The sequence below is a fragment of the Dama dama genome, chromosome 2, assembly GCF_033118175.1.
Source record: "Dama dama isolate Ldn47 chromosome 2, ASM3311817v1, whole genome shotgun sequence".
NCBI lineage: Eukaryota > Metazoa > Chordata > Mammalia > Artiodactyla > Cervidae > Dama > Dama dama.
In genome coordinates this window covers 540,320-555,176 of record NC_083682.1, presented here as the reverse complement: position 1 = coordinate 555,176, position 14,857 = coordinate 540,320, and the positions used below count along the sequence as shown (strand labels likewise).

General features: G+C 63.6%; 2 protein-coding genes across 6 annotated transcripts; one reads left to right on the top strand and one right to left on the bottom strand.

The window, feature by feature from the left end:
- Positions 1-942: 942 nt before the first annotated feature.
- GATD1 (glutamine amidotransferase class 1 domain containing 1) lies at positions 943-6,112 on the top strand. Of its 5 annotated transcripts, XM_061160739.1 has the most exons (8): positions 943-1,016; positions 2,399-2,475; positions 2,764-2,869; positions 3,172-3,279; positions 4,191-4,285; positions 4,701-4,794; positions 4,923-5,034; positions 5,113-6,112. In XM_061160739.1, exons 1-8 carry the CDS (start codon positions 953-955, stop codon positions 5,117-5,119), a joined length of 663 nt encoding a protein of 220 aa, XP_061016722.1. In that variant the 5' UTR covers positions 943-952; the 3' UTR covers positions 5,120-6,112. The 5 variants fall into 5 exon arrangements, with proteins under 5 accessions (XP_061016722.1, XP_061016749.1, XP_061016739.1 ...); XM_061160766.1 differs by lacking the exon at positions 3,172-3,279; XM_061160756.1 differs by lacking the exon at positions 4,923-5,034.
- A 1,398-nt stretch (positions 6,113-7,510) lies between these two features.
- On the bottom strand, positions 7,511-14,485 carry TALDO1 (transaldolase 1). Its single transcript, XM_061160729.1, has 8 exons — positions 14,334-14,485; positions 11,376-11,499; positions 10,089-10,196; positions 9,799-9,930; positions 8,470-8,645; positions 8,176-8,373; positions 7,859-8,004; positions 7,511-7,714 (listed from the first exon to the last, which is right to left on the bottom strand). The coding sequence occupies exons 1-8, from the start codon at positions 14,428-14,430 to the stop codon at positions 7,682-7,684; spliced, it is 1,014 nt and encodes a 337-aa protein (XP_061016712.1). The 5' UTR covers positions 14,431-14,485; the 3' UTR covers positions 7,511-7,681.
- Between the last annotated feature and the right edge of the window lie 372 nt (positions 14,486-14,857).

Genomic DNA, 14,857 nt, shown 5'->3' with positions numbered 1-14,857 from the left:
AGGGGGAGGCAGGTGAGCTGACACCTCAGGTGTGACCCGGGGCAAAGACTGTGGGAGGGGGCTCAGCAGGATGGGGCGGGGGGCTCTGAAGGGGGAGCCCCTTCTTCTCGCCTCTAGACTGAGGGATGGACCAGGAGACAGTCACCTGGCCTGGGCTGGGCTGCTGGCCCTTCTGGTCCTGCGCCTGCCCTCAGAGGAGCAGACACCTGCCCGTCACTCCTCCTGCAGCGCCCACCATCATGCCCAGGTGCAGTGAGCCACCCGGCCCAGGTGTTGGCCTCAGGGCCAGCCTCAGTAACAGGCGCCTCCTCACCGCTGCCCCCTCCCACGTGAGGGCAGGAGCCCTCCCTGGTATGAGAACCTGCTCAGGAAGGGGTGAGGCTCCCAGCCCACCCAGGGGACACCTCAATCGCCCTGACAGGTCATCTTGCGGGTGTCCTCCCCACTGGACTCAGGGGCCGACACTGAGAGGCACACCACTGCCAGACCCAGAATGAGGCTTCGGGACCGGGAGGCCGCATGCTACCACCGCTGCCCCGTCCTGCAAGTTGCCAAATGCCACGCGGAACCCATTCCTTGCAGGCTGGCCCGCGGCCCCGACCTGGGTTTCGGAAGGGGCAGGAACCGTGTTCCCGACCGCGAGCGGTGGTCGGGCTAGGAGTCTGCTCCGTACAGCTGCGGTCCAGCGGCCCAGCTCAGACCTCTCTGCGGATCCCGGCGGCCACGACCGCGGACGCGGTCCGGAAACGCGCGCTCGCGGCGTGCGGCGGACTTGACCCGGAATCGGACCCGGACTCGAGGTGGGAGGCGGGGCCAGAGACGCTCAGCCCCGCCCCCAGGCCGCGCGGGGCGTCACCGCTCTCGGGCGCGCGCCCCGCCGCCCGTGCACGCGCCCCTCCGCCCCGCGCACGCGCAGTCGTGCTGCCTTCCCCCCCCCCCCCGCAGACCCGCCATGGCGTCCGAGCGGCTCTCGAGCCGGCCCGCCTGCCTCCTCGTGGCCAGCGGCGCCGCGGAAGGTGAGGCCCGCGAGGGCGGGGTCGGGACCGCGAGCGCTCCCGCCCGAGCCGGGCTTCGGTGGAGAGCGGCCCGCGGTGGCGCTCGCTGCGGGCTGGCCAGTGCGCCCGGCCGCCGCCCGGGGACGCGGTGGGGGACTGTTCCGGAGCCCTGCGGTTCGCGGGCCGCGCCCCCCGGCTGTGTCCCGGGTGAAAGTGCGAGGGGAGCCGGGCGGCCGGGCCCCGCGCCACGAGCGCCGCTTCTCGGCCGAGGCCTCGGGTGCTCAGGGCCGGCGGGCGGGGCGCCCGGCGCCTCGGCCTCCGCGAGGAGATCGCTCGGCGGGGAGCCGGGGCGCCCAGGCGGGTCCCGAGGTCCTGCTCTGGAGCCTGCCTCCGGCCTGACTTAAGCTGCTGCCCAAGTGGGCGAGAAGGCAAGGACAGCGGGTCACGGGGTCGCAGTGTGCTGAGCCCCAGGTGGGGTCCCTGAGCTGTCCCGCAGAACGGAGACACTGAGGGGCACCCAGACCCCGTGGAGAGGTCAAGGCTGAGCCACTGAGAGTGGGGTTCAGTCCTGGAGTCGTGGGTGACTGCTGGGAGCAGGGTAATGGTGAGGAGGGGTCGCGCCGGCCTGGGTGTGACCCCCGAGAGGGATGTTGAGGACATGGGTTGGGGGCATGGCTCTGAAGGGTGCTGGGCTCTGTGGGCATGATGAGTAGGCCCTTCAGGGGGCCCTGGGCCAAAGCTGGTGGAGTAGAGGGGGCTGGAGGAACCGGGCAGAATTGGGGAGACTGCCTTTGCCAGATGTGCAGACTATGTACAGTGTGCAGGTACTGATCCCCTAGACTGGAGAGAGATGAGGTCCGAGGTGAGGTTCAGGGGTGGAGTCCCCTGGTTAAAGTAAAGGCGGAAGGATGCAGATCCCGTGACTTCAGAAGCAGGTGTCTGTGATGGGGCCTCAGCCCCAACCGGGAGCCTTCTTCTCCCTGGTCGCAGAGAAGAGGGCGGGGGCACAGGAGCCAGGAGCTCCTTGAGGGAAGGGGCCCCGCCGCCCCATCCTGCATGCACCCCCCTTCCCCGCGGACACAGGCCGCGGCCCATGCTCCAGAGCCGCAGGCCTCTATCACTGCCTCCCTCTGGCTGAAATCGGTGGATGTGTGGGGGTGTCGGTCCCTGGTGATGGAGTGTTAGGGAACATCACACTTGGGTTTGCCTTCTGGAAAACGCCTGTAGTGGTCAGGCTGGGGGGAGAGAGAGACCCCCTTCAGGGATGAGGGGGTCAGGAAGCTACAACTGCTGCCCCAGTCATGTGCGGAATGGGCCCTGGGTGAGGTGGGGTGAAGGGCTGCTCCCCAGGGTGGTCGAGGCCGGGAGAAGCCCCGAACCCAGCGGGCTGTGTCTCCTTGCAGGCGTGTCGGCCCCGTCCTTCCTCCACTGCTTCACGCTGGCCAGCGCTGCCTTCAACTTGCAAGTGGCCACCCCCGGGGTGAGTCCAGTCCCCCTTGTCTCCAGGAGAGTGACATCATCCCTGGGGGGACCTAAGGGGCCGGGACCCCAGGGACACTGCCCTGAGAGTCCCCCCAGAGGAGCCTGGGACACCTGCTTCCAGTTTACAGGCGGGGACTGCGGCCAGCAGGGGCCGAGGGGCTGGGCTGACGGTGCCTTTGTCCCGAGTGGCTGCCAGCAGTCCCAGCCCTTGTCAGAGTTTTCTGGAGCCTCCATGTGCAAGAAGCAGGGGGTGAGGTGCTGACCCTTGGCCTCTGGGCTCCCACAGGGGAAGACCATGGACTTTGTCGACGTGAACGACAGCAATGCACGCTGGGTGCAGGACTTCCGCCTCAGAGCCTACGCCAGCCCCGCCAAGCTGGAGTCTATTGACGGTGCGGAGCCTGGGAGGGCCTTGGGGGTGCAGTTCCCGCTGGGTCCTGACCGCAAACTACGCACCCGCGTTCCTTGAGCATTTAGGGGCTTGCCACAGAGCACCGTGACCATCCGGGCCATGTCCCATCCGCTGGCCAGAGCTCCCAGCAGCGGAGGGAGCTGGCGGGCAGGCAGGTGGTTGGCGGGTCTCGGGAGCCTTAGCTGGTGGGGCCAGCAGCTGGCCGGCAGCTGGCCGGCAGCAGCAGAGAGGAGCCAGCTGCTGGCCTCGTCATCTGTGACTGACCGGGCTGTGGTCCCCCAGGTGCCCGCTACCATGCCCTCCTCATCCCCAGCTGCCCCGGGGCCCTGGTGGACCTGGCCAGCAGCGGGTCCCTGGCTCGCATCCTGCAGCACTTCCACTCCGAGAGCAGTAGGTGGCCCCAGGCCCGGGCTTGGGGGGCGGTATGAGATTCATGGGAGAGGGGACCCCGCTAACAGGGAGGAGTGTCTGGTGGGGGTGTGGGAGGTGGTGTTCGTGGGCCTCGTTGGGGTTCAGGTTTTGGTGGGAATGCCGAGTCATTTCAGGAGCCGCCTGGGGTCAGTGTGGAGCGCCATGGTCCTGACCAGTGAGTGGACAGGTTTACTCAGCGTGTATACACGCGTGTGTGACACACACACACACGAAGGTGGGGCATCCCTTCCACCACTGCCCCTCCCTTGGCCTGGTTCCCTCCGGGGCTGTGGGCTGGGAACCCCGCCCCCTGCAAGGTGGGCAGGCAGGATGCTGGCTTGGTTCCTGGTGGGGTCTGTGGGTGGCGGTGGGGCAGGGGGCTGGGAAAACTGCTCTGAGGAGACGTGTCTGCTCCAAGAGGACGTGGCACACTGCCCTGGCCTGGCATCGGGACCAGCGGGCAAACCCAGGGCTGCACAAAGTGTCCTTTGTTGGCGGAAACGGGGCCTCCACGGGCAGTGCTTGTCCGGGCACTTGGCCGTGGGAACGCACTTGTGCCAGGCTGCCCTCTCAGAGGGGTGCTTGGAGCCAGGGGCCTGGGATTGAGCAGAGGGCCGGGGTCCCCCCCGCCACTGCATTCGGAGGAGGGGGCTCCAGGCGCTGCCCAGAGGCCGGGTCAGGCGCCTCTGATGGGCAGCGACGGTGCGCCCATGTGAGGGGTGGACAGCAGCCGCCTTCCTCCCGCCAAGCCTGGCTCTTGGCCCCTGAACAGCTTGAGGGGATCCAAGCTCTGAACAAACCCCAGTCTTGTCTGGGAGGGCCGGGGAGGTGGGGGTGTCGGTGGGGCTAGGGTGGCTTCGGCGTCAAGCCGGTGCTGGCCCTGCTTGCAGAGCCCATCTGTGCTGTGGGCCACGGTGTGGCCGCCCTCTGCTGCGCCACCAGCGAGGACAGGTCCTGGGTGTTCCAAGGCTACAGCGTCACCGGGGTGAGTGTGCATAGGTGGGGTGGCGGTGCAGGAGCCGCGGGGTGGGGCCCCTGGGGGGGTGCGGAACGAGGCCCCTGGGGGGGCAGCAGTTGTTGGCCTGGTCAGGACTCAGACCAGGACTCTGAGCTGGGGGCTTGGAGCGGGGGCCCCTTGGGGCCTTGTTCTGTGCCCGATGAGTGGGTGACTGCTTGCGGGTCCTGGGGGGGATCCTCTGGGGGCACTGTGGCCCCCCTTGTCGGGCTCTGTGCCCGACCCTCGACCCTGAGCTCACCTGCTTGGACTTTTGTGGTGACCCCGTGTCCTGATGCCGGGGAGGACCTGGGAAGCTTCACCCCTGCTGTGGACCCCTCCCTACGGGCAGTCTGGGGGGGGGGGGCACGGCCCCCTAACCCTGGGCACTGCCCCTGCGCCACAGCCCTCTGTGTACGAGCTCGTCCGGGCACCAGGTTTCGCCCACCTGCCCCTGGTCGTGGAGGACTTCGTGAAGGACGCAGGGGCCTGCTTCAGTGGTGAGTGGCTGGGCTGAGCGTCTAGAGGGCTGTGGGAGCCCCAACTGGGATGGTGGGGTGGGGGCGGCAGGGTCTCGGGGGCCGCCCTGCACGTGGCCTGAGGCCCCGGTGCTCGGGGTCTCCTGCAGCCAGCGAGCCTGATGCCGTGCACGTGGTGCTGGACCGCCACCTGGTCACCGGGCAGAACGCCAGCTCCACCGTCCTGGCCGTGCAGAACCTGCTCTTCCTCTGCGGCAGCCGGTGAGGGGCCGCGGCAGGCGGCGGTGGGACCCCACCTGGTGCCCAGCCTCTTTGTCTGAACTGGTATCTACCCCGCAGGAAGTGACGAGGCCCTGAACCAGGCCCCGAGCAGATGCCGCCACCTCCAGATGTCCTGGGTGTCCCCCGAGACCCTGCGTCATGACACCCGGCCTGCCTGGCCCCTGGCGTAACTGCTGGGGGGCTCTGAGGATCCTCCCTGAAGGGGTCGGCCTTGGGGGATGGGCCGTGCCGCTGACCGTGGTGGGTCTCCCTGGGGTGGGGTGGGGAGGCAAGTGGGCTGCCCGCCGGCCCCGGGGCACAGTCCTGGGGGGACGCAGAGCCTTCCGGGAAGCTGGGGTGATTGCTGGCCAGGACCCTGGGGTTCTGCTCCTGTGCTGAGGGTCTTCCCAGGCCTCCCTGTGGTGTCCCCACCCCTTTGGGCCTTGGTGAGGGCGGACACTGGCCTGGTGCATGGTCTCAGGCCCGATGGTGATCCCATGTAAGGCCAGGGTAGACTCAGGTGGACGCTGCAGCGTTTCCATGTCCCTTCTGATGTTAGGAGAAAGGCTCGTGGGTACAGCACACGGCTGCCTGCCGAGTGGTGTCCAGGTCCTGACGGCCACGCCTGCTTCCAGGTGGACGTGGCGTGAGCTCCTCTTGGAGTGTGGCCGGCCATCCTGGGGTGGCGGACGGTCCTGGGTTGCCAGGTGGCTGTCCAGCCAGCGGACTCCAGTGCAGCCTCTGGGCACTCTCCAGTGTCCTCAGGGTACCCGCCCGGCCTGTGGCTCACAGCTGAGCCCTGGAGCTGCCCCGCCCCATGTGTGTCACCTCTTAGCCTAGCTCTGCCCTGGCCAGCCCCTCGGAAGGGAGGAGGAGGGAGGCGGCCAGGCGCCGCAGACCAGGCCGTGGCCCTCCACGCGCCCCTCTGTGCCCGCAGCTCCAGATGCCTGCTGGCCTCCGCACCCTGGGCCTGGGCCCCCTCACCAGCCATCCCATGTGCGGCACCAGCTGGTGATGGACCTGGCTGGACAAAAGCATTTATTAAAATGGTAACGCAAATAAAAAAGAAAAATGATGACCCTTTAGGGGCATCTTCTGAGTGTCCGTACCTGACCTGGGCAGGCTCTGCGGGGCAGGGCCCTCCCCAGCCCTCCCTAGTCCTCCTCGCTGGCCCCGTGTGGCCGGGTCTCCAGGCCCAGGGCACTGGGGTGGGGGGGAGGTGGCCTAGGACCCAGAAAGAGGCCCCTAGTATTTCCCACATGCTCAGTGTTGAAAACAGACCCTGAGCTCCAAGTCCACGAAAAAGGTGTGTGGACGTCTGTGGTGGTTCTTTTCGATGAGTCGTAGCTTCCATAAAAGGGGTGTTCCCGTTAATGGACAGCATTCATATCATGCTCAGTGAAGAAAACCAGGTGAGATATCCAGGAGAGTGACAGTGGACTGGCCGTTAGTGGGAGGGCACGGGGCCAGGTCCGGGGACCAGGGTGTCCCACGGCGCTGGCTGCAGGGGGTCAGGCCCGTGAGCAGGTGGCCTTCACATGTCAGCCGTATCCGCTGTCTGCGCTGAGGCCCCGGGCCAGGCGGCATGGTGAGCGACTTCCACCTCCTCCTAGGACACAGCCTGTTGACCAGCTCAGCGCAGGGAGTCTGGGGTTGCTGGAGGCTTGCAGGAAGCCGCGGCCCTCTGACCCAAACTGGCGAGGCAGTCGCGGGGGGCTGGGAGAAGCCCCGCCCTGGCAGCGTGGCCCACGTGGCACCTGCCCTGAGCCCTGCCCACCCAGCACTGCTCCTGCTTCTGGGGAGGGCGGCCAGAGGCAGCTCCAGAGCCACACTCCCAGGGGCCCCGCTTCCCTGCAGGGAGCTGTGGGGAACAGGCCTGGCCTGGCAGGGCCCCCAGGGAGGGGAGTGGGCACATCCCAGACCCGAGGTGTGTCCCGCAGGCCCGCCCCAACACCTGGCCCCCTGGTGCAGACCTGGACACCCAACCACCCCCTCCTGCTCCTGGGCCATCCCCCCAACCCTGCATTCCCTCCCCTGACCCCCTTCACTGTTCCAGGAACTTGGGCTAGAGCGGAAGGGGCTCCCCCGTGGACCCCTCATCACCTCCCCCCGCCAAGCGCTCACAGCGCAGCACACCGCACCCGCTGCCCGCCTCTGCTCGGGTCTGAGGGGTGGAAGCTGAGGCCCGTACACATCACGCTGTGCCCACAAGGTGGCGCCACCACCCCCAAAGGAACCTGGGCCCAAGGAAGTTGTGTGGGTGGGGTGTCCCCACAGCAGGCCCTCCGGCAGGGCAGCAACGCCCTGCCCGGCTCCACAGACACAGCCTAGAAGGCTGGGGGTCCCCACCTTCAGAGTCAAGGCCCTCTGGTCACTGCCCAGCAGCAGGCAAGGGGCTGTCACCACTGACTGGGGGTCCCCATGGGGCTGCTGACCTAACCCCACCTTCATCAGGCCCCAGGAAGGAGACAAGAAGGAAAAGAAAGGGCTTTAATGCGCTGAGCAGAATTTTACATAAAATCAGAAATCTATGATTCGTCCCCGCTCCAATTAGTAAAAAAAAAAATCCAAGATTCATCACAAAGCATGTGCAATTAGGCCCCAATTCAGAGACGCACAGATCCATGGTCCAGCCTCAGGTGCGGCGCTATTTTCCATTCTCTGTGCTGAACATCCGTTCCTGGAGATGAGTGGTGTGAGCTGGTGCGCTGGGCTTGCCCTCTGCCCCCAACCCTGCCCTTGGCCAGGCCTGCCACCCTGGGCCCTCCCGCCCCCAGGCCCCTCCTGCCCACGTGCCCGTCCCAACCGTGGCCCCGGCGCTCACCCTCAACATCCACTCCAGCTTCACGGCGTCCGCAGCAAACCTGCGGATCCCGTCAGAGAGCTTCTCCACAGCCATGCGGTCCTCGTTGTGCAGCCAGCGGAAGGCCTTCTCGTCCAGCTGGATCTTCTCCAGGTCACTGGCCTGGGCTGAGGAGCACATGCCCGGGCTGTGGGCTCAGAGCCGCCCTCGCCCAACAAGGCCCAGTGCCGGGTGGAGGCAGCCCGCCCCGAGGCTCCAGGTTCCACAGCCTCAAGAGAGCAAGGCACCGGTTCCCGTGGGGCCCTAGGCTGGCGGAAGGCGGGAGGCGGCGGTCTTACCTGCTTTGGCTGAGAGCATGGGCGTCAGCTTGCTGTGGTCCTTGAGCAGCTCCCCCAGGAGCTGGGGTGAGATGGTGAGGAAGTCACAGCCGGCCAGGGCCTTGATTTCTCCCGTGTTGCGGAAGGAGGCGCCCATGACGATGGTTTTGTAGCCGAACTTCTTGTAATAGTTGTAGATCTTGGTGACGCTCTTCACTCCTGGGGACACACACCGGAGCTGCCATCCGTGCCGCCCAACCCTCAGTCCTGGGGCCCCCCGAGAGCGCAGGACGAGGCACCCCCTGCCCCACTCACCGGGGTCCTCCTGGGGCTCGTAGGACTTCTTGTCCGTGTTGGCCACGTGCCAGTCGAGGATGCGGCCCACGAAGGGCGAGATGAGCGTCACGCCGGCCTCGGCGCAGGCCACAGCCTGGGCGAAGGAGAAGAGCAGCGTCATGTTGCACCGGATGCCGTGCTGCTCCTCCAGCTCCCTGTGGGGACGGGACGCGCGTGCGAGTCAGTCCCTGAGAGGCAGGGACTGCTGCCCCACCCTCATGAGTAATTCTGGAACGTTCGCCAGCATGAGCTCAGGCCAGTGGCTTGTGGCGACCAAACCTCATCAAACCCACATTTCAGAACAGGGACCAAGGCGAGAAGGCCCCTGAAAGCTGCAGACACAGTCCTCCCCTCGTCACAGAACCTCTGCACTGGGCCAGTGCAGGAGACATGGGTTCAGTCCCTTGTCCGGGAAGATCCCACATGCCTGGAGCACCGGAGCCTGTGCTCCGTAACAAGAGGAGCCGCCACAGTGAGAAGCCCCCACCCTCCCACCTGGAGAAAAGCCAGGCAGCCGTGAAGACCCAGCACAGCCAAAAAAAAAAAAAAAAAAAGGAATCTCTGGGCTGGAGATCACGGAGTCGGCTCCAACCACAGCACCATCCTGCCTCAATCCCACAGCCTCACCGGCCCCACGGCCCCCACCTGCCCTCCGGGTCAGCCTGCAGAAAGCCTGTCCCCCAGATGACACGTCAGGGCCAGCCACGAGAAGGGGGCCTGGCCACGCTCTACCATCTGCCAGCCGAGTTCCTGTCCCAGCAGATGGTTTCAGAGGCGCCCCGCTGCCGGGCCGCAGGGAAGCGGTCAAGAAGCACAGCCTCGAGGGCACAGGGCCGCCTCGGTGGCAGCACCGAGCCAGCAACCCCACCCGACAAAGGCAGCCGTGTGCCCCAGGAGGATGTGCTTGGAAGGTGCGCTGTACACACACAGGGAGACCTCCTTAAGGGGGACGCAGCTCCAGCACAGGCGTGGCGCACGTGAACCTGGAACACGAGCCAAGCAAGGGAAGCCACACATGAAGGCCACGTGCGGCGCGATCCCGTCCCTCGGAAGCATTGAGGCAGAAGGCTGCGGGGCCGTAATAACACAGGGACCCGTGGGGGTGGACAGGCGCTCCCAGGACAGCCAAGCCTGGGCGCCAGGGCAGCATCCTGTCCATGCCCGCCTGCCTCCTCCGCACCCAGCGTGCTTGGGGGGAGCCGACTCCCACTCTGTCCTCTGCTGGCAGCACCGCACAGGCCCGCTGCCCCAGAGGCCCACCCGGGACGGGCAGAGGCCCCAGCAGCTCCCCACTCACGGGACACTTACTTTCCAGCCTGAATTCCTTCCCAGGTGGAAGACAGCTTTATCAGGATCCGCTCCTTGCTGATCCCGGCCTCCTTGTACAGCTCGATGAGGCGCCGGGCGCGGGCCACCATTGCATCCTTGTCAAAGGAGAGCCTGGGGGGGACGGGGTGCCCGGCTTGCAGCGGCTGAGGGGGCCGACGCAGACGCAGGGCAGAGACCAGGTGCCCAGAGCAGCTCGTGGCCGTGTGGGGAGCCGCGAACAACAGCGGCTGCTGCTCCTGACCCCCCACCCGTCAGCCCTGCGTCCTTACCTTGCGTCCACTTCCGTGGATACGCGGCCTGGAATTTTCTTCAGTATTTCTGCCCCAAACAACACAAAAAGTTTATCAATAGCATTTGTAATCTGTTCCTCTTGTGACCTGAAATTCCAAGGGAAAAAATTAGGTTAGAAGCTTGTTAGGTTTAAATGCACAGGATTCTACAAAACTTCTTACTTGCTCCCCAAATTATTTTCCCACCGTCTGTTTTTCTTAAAAAACTTTTAAAGTGATGATAAAACACACATAGCAGAAAACTTACCATCTTCTCCATTTTTTTTTTTTAAATTTTGGCAACACCACACATCTCACAGGACAACTCAGTTCCCTGACCAGGAATGGAACTTGAGTGCAGCCACCCTCCTCCTCACTCTGACGCGACCAGTGAGGGCACCGAGCGCATTCCCACTGTGCGACCAAGCCCACCTTCATCCCCAGTGTTTCCTTCCATCAAGCTGAGCCCCGTCGTCTTTGGGGGCTTGAGCAAAACACTCTCCCCAACCGCTCTGACGCTTCCTGGGCGGGTGAGTAAGGTGCACAGCGTGGCTCCAGGATGGACTGGAAGCATCTCTGGCCTGAGAGCAGAGTCAGTCTGGTGACCACTGAGGGCACGGTCACCAGTTCCAGGAGCATCGAGAAGTGAGGGGAGCCGCCAGCACGGGGTGCACGGTGGGGGGGCAGGGCAGGCCCAGGGCGTGACTGCCACCCCTGCACATGGCTGGCCTCAGCAGCTGGGCGCCAGAGAGGGACAGGCCAGCCCAGCACAGCTCCTGCCAGGGGCCACTGTTCCCTGTGAGCCCACTCTCAGCTGAGCAGTACCACCCAGATGAACATTTAACATGATATCCAGCAAAGGCGAGTCTATGGAGAGATGAGCCAGTCTGGTCGCAGGCGGAGGCACTAGAGAACATTCCAGGAGGCGCTAACATTCTCGGACTGAACTGTGGCTGCACCACTGTATACGTGAACGCATCAGAATGAACTGGACTGCTCACTGAGACAGTGACTCTCACTCCAACAAAACTATTAGAAGGTAACAAAATGCCAGAAAGCAGCTCCACGGCTGCCAGGGCTGAGGACACTGACTACAAACGGGGGAAGGACTTCTGGGGTGCTGTCCACACGCTCCTGCCACCAAAACTCAGTGAACTGTTCACTCACAATGGGTGATGCCCGCAAGAAAGCAGACAGCTTTCCTTCCCGGAGCCTAAAACACTGGAGAACCCGCCTCAGGGGCGGGAAGCAAGCAGACCCGGCTGGCAGCCACGGCCCCGCACTCACCCGCCCAGCTTCCTGCCGTAAGCAATGGCCTCCTCCACCAGCTCCTGGTAGGTGGGCATCTGTGCCGCAGCCAGGATCAGGGACGGGTTGGTGGTGGCATCCTGGGGCTTGTACTCGTCGATGGCTGGGAAGTAATTGTGGGAAGCAGGGGTCAGTGGAGTGCCCGCTTCCACCCAGAAACCTGAGACAACCCCTGCAAGCCCTAAACACAGGAACAGAGCCAAGTAGGGCGCGACCGCACTTCATGCAGGAAGGCTGGCCAAGAGGCAGCTGCACGCAGCGAGGAAACCTGGAGGCTAAGCCACCGAGCGGCTGTGCCAAGAGCCGAGAGCTGGCCAGCGCCAAGGAGCAAGGAGGGAGGCGGCCAGGAGGAGACTGGCAGCGTCCGGAGGTGCTGGCGCCCAGGTCAGCCGCAGAGGGGCTGGACACGGGTCTTCAAACTATTCTCTTTTAACACACGTGTTCCTTCTCGATAACCAGGTGGGAATTCCAAGGAGTCTCGAGGCCCCGGCTGTCACAGGGCAGTGCTGAGCTCAAGTTCATCAAAACTCAGCTTCCAGGATTAGCCGGTTCCGTAAGTTGATTTGGCAAGTTAGCATTTTCAAAGTATCTTCTGATGACAAAAGTACAGAGATGGAAAACAGGGAAGGGGGATGGCTCTCAGGGGCTGGGAACAGCTGTATCCTAACCGTCCTGGACGACCCCTCCTCTGTGCAGCTGGAAACCAGTGAACACAGGGCCGGCCTGCAGCCTGTTCACAGCACTGTGCTGGCACCAAGTGCCCCGTTCTGCTGTCACACGACGGCCACACAGAACACCCGGGGGAGTGACGGCAGAAGGATTCGTGGGACCCTGTGGGCTAATTCTGCAACTTCCTGGAGTCTATTAAGTATTTCAAAATAACAAGTTAAGAAAGCATGCTCTGGAGTGGAGCTTACACAGATGTGTTGAAACCCAGTGTAATGCGCTGAAGATAGTACCTAGATAAAGCTGACTTTTAACAAAACTAAAAACAAAATCTGGGGTCAACAGATGGGCTTCAGGCTCCAGGGACCCTTAAACAGAATACAAAACCTGGCATGGGGCATGGTGCTGAGAAGAGCATCTACAGCTTTGACTTATTTTCAAAGAGCCTTGTGACACCCAAAGGCAAGACCCTTCAGTCCATAAAGCGACCGTAAAACTGAATTTACAACTATGTAAGATTTAGATATATATGGGCTTCCCTGGTAGCTGAGTTGGTAAGTAATCTGTCTACAATGCAGGAGACACAGGTTAGATCTCTGGGTTGGGAAGATCCCCTGGAGAAGGGAATGGCTACCTGCTCCAGTATTCCACAAAGGAGCTTGGTGGGCTGCAGTCCATGGGGTCACAAAGAGATAAACACACACCTACTGTACTGTACACATCATCAATAAACGTGTTTTTAAACAAAGTCGTTAACATTCACTTAGCAATCTTAAATGTCAGCACTTGAGTTTAAATATTTCTAAAGAGGAGAAAATAAAGCAAACATTCCCCAAGACTCCTCCAGACGTGCTGGGCCTACACTGACAGAACTGAAGCGTTAGAGTTAACCCTAAGACCAGCCAGCCTGCAGCTGCTGCCCAGTGAAACCCAACAGGAAAACAATACAGACCAGGGCTTCATTGACTCAGCAAAGATGGGAAATACTTCACACTAAGAAGGAGCAAACAACTTCCCCGGTTATGCAGTGGTTAAGAATCTGCCTGCCAATGCAGGGGACATGAGTTCGATCCTTGGGCCCGGAAGATCCCACACGCCCTGGGGCAACTAAGCCTGGTGCACCTCAACTACTGAGCCTCAAGCCATTAGTACCAAGCCCCTGAGCCTGAAACTCCATGCTCCACAAGAGAGACCACGCACAGTGAGAGGCCCTCCACTGCAGCTGGAGTGCAGCCCCCGCATGCCGCAACCAGAGAAAAGCCCCTGCGACAACAGAGACCCAGTGTAGCCAAAAACAAAAACCAAAAAGGAGCAGAAAGGTGTGCAGCCACTTTCCCAGACCCTCTATCCTGGTGAGGTCATTGCCAGGGGCCTGGACCAGGGTGGGAGGGGTGGAAAGAGGCCAGTGACCTCGCAGGTCAGCGGGAGCTGGAATTTTCCAGGGACCCCAGCTCTGACCAGGAGGGAACCTTCTGTCAGCTGGTTTAATGTACAGGTTGGACTCAAGCCCATCACCGTCTCCAACGTTTATATTTAAGCAGCCAAACATGCTTACTCATTTTCCTCAGCTCTGTGAGATAAGAGTCTTATTCTTACCAAAGAGGAAATAAAGCCTGTTTCTCAAGTCACCATGAGAAAGCAGAAATGAGGAAGTCCCTTCCCTACCGTGTGCCCCGGAGCACTCCCAGCCACGGAGCATTTCACTATTTCTCTGACAACCTTCATGGTTCCCAGCAGATCTGAATGGAGGCTCACCTGGTCTGGGTTTGCGCTGCAGAGGATGGGAAGGCCAAGCCCCCCAGTTCCCTCCCAGGAAGGTGAGTCAAGCCAGGAAAACCTAAACCTGGGGCAAGCTTTGCCTGCCTCCCTGCAGTGAGTGGGGTTTTACCCCCGGGGGCTCCTTGGTCCCAGGCGGCGAACGTCTAACTGGCCCGCACCCGGCCATGGTCACCAGCGTGCACACCCCTGTGCCCTGGGCAGGGGTGGAAAGTGTGTGCAACACGGGGTTTCACAAGCAGGGGGTGTCATTCGCAGTGTCTGGCCTCTCTGGGCCCAGAACTAACTCATATTCCTGCTCAACATTCGCGCAACGAAACTGCCCCTGTAACCACAAGTGGTTCGCGACTCCAGGGCGCCCCTCAGCTGCGCGCCCGCGCTCCCGGGCCCTCCCCTGCTTCCCCCCGCCGCCAGGCCGGCCGGCGCCCCGCGCGCCCGAAGTCCCTCACTGCTGTCCGGCCCGCCCCCTGAGCTCGGGGGCCAGCGCGGCCTCACCGTGGAAGTCGCCCGTGTCGGCCACCACTGTGGTGAATTGCTTGAGCTGGTCTAGCGCGTTCTCCATCCTCTGCCGCTTCACCGGGGAGCCCGACATGGCGAGCGGCGGAGCGAGCGGGGGGCCCACAATGCCCCGCGGGCCCCGCCCCCGGCCGCAGCCAATCCGGACGCGGCGCGGGAGGGCGGACCTGCGCGCTGGCCCCGGCGGGGCCCCGCCCCCGACACGGCGCCCCGCCCCCCGGAGGGCGGCCCGGTGCCCAGGAAGGCCGCCCCGCCCCCGACACGGCCCCCGGCCCCCGGCCCCCGACCCCCGGTCCCCGGAGCTGCGCCTCAGGAGCTGTACGCACCCCGGGCGATGTGCCCCGGGGCGGCTTCCCGAAGCGATGAGTCCCCCGGGCGGTATGCTCCCAGACGCGGTTATGCCGGAGCGACGTACATCCTTCTGGTGATGCAGCCCCTGGATGGTTTCTAGGGAGCGATGAACCCCCGAGCGGTGATCCCCGGAGAGGCGCGCCCGCCTCCAT

Bases quoted from the DNA above. Each gene is read 5' to 3' on its own strand.
- GATD1 (XM_061160739.1), top strand. From the start codon at position 953: ATGGCGTCCGAGCGGCTCTCGAGCCGGCCCGCCTGCCTCCTCGTGGCC. The intron at 3,280-4,190 runs GTAGGTGGCCCC...CCCTGCTTGCAG, and splicing joins GCACTTCCACTCCGAGAGCA to AGCCCATCTGTGCTGTGGGC. The intron at 4,795-4,922 runs GTGAGTGGCTGG...GGTCTCCTGCAG, and splicing joins CGCAGGGGCCTGCTTCAGTG to CCAGCGAGCCTGATGCCGTG.
- TALDO1 (XM_061160729.1), bottom strand. From the start codon at position 14,430: ATGTCGGGCTCCCCGGTGAAGCGGCAGAGGATGGAGAACGCGCTAGAC. The intron at 9,931-10,088 runs GTAAGGACGCAG...CGTCCCCCCCAG, and splicing joins TCCACGGAAGTGGACGCAAG to GCTCTCCTTTGACAAGGATG. The intron at 8,005-8,175 runs GTAAGACCGCCG...TGTGCTCCTCAG, and splicing joins CATGCTCTCAGCCAAAGCAG to CCCAGGCCAGTGACCTGGAG.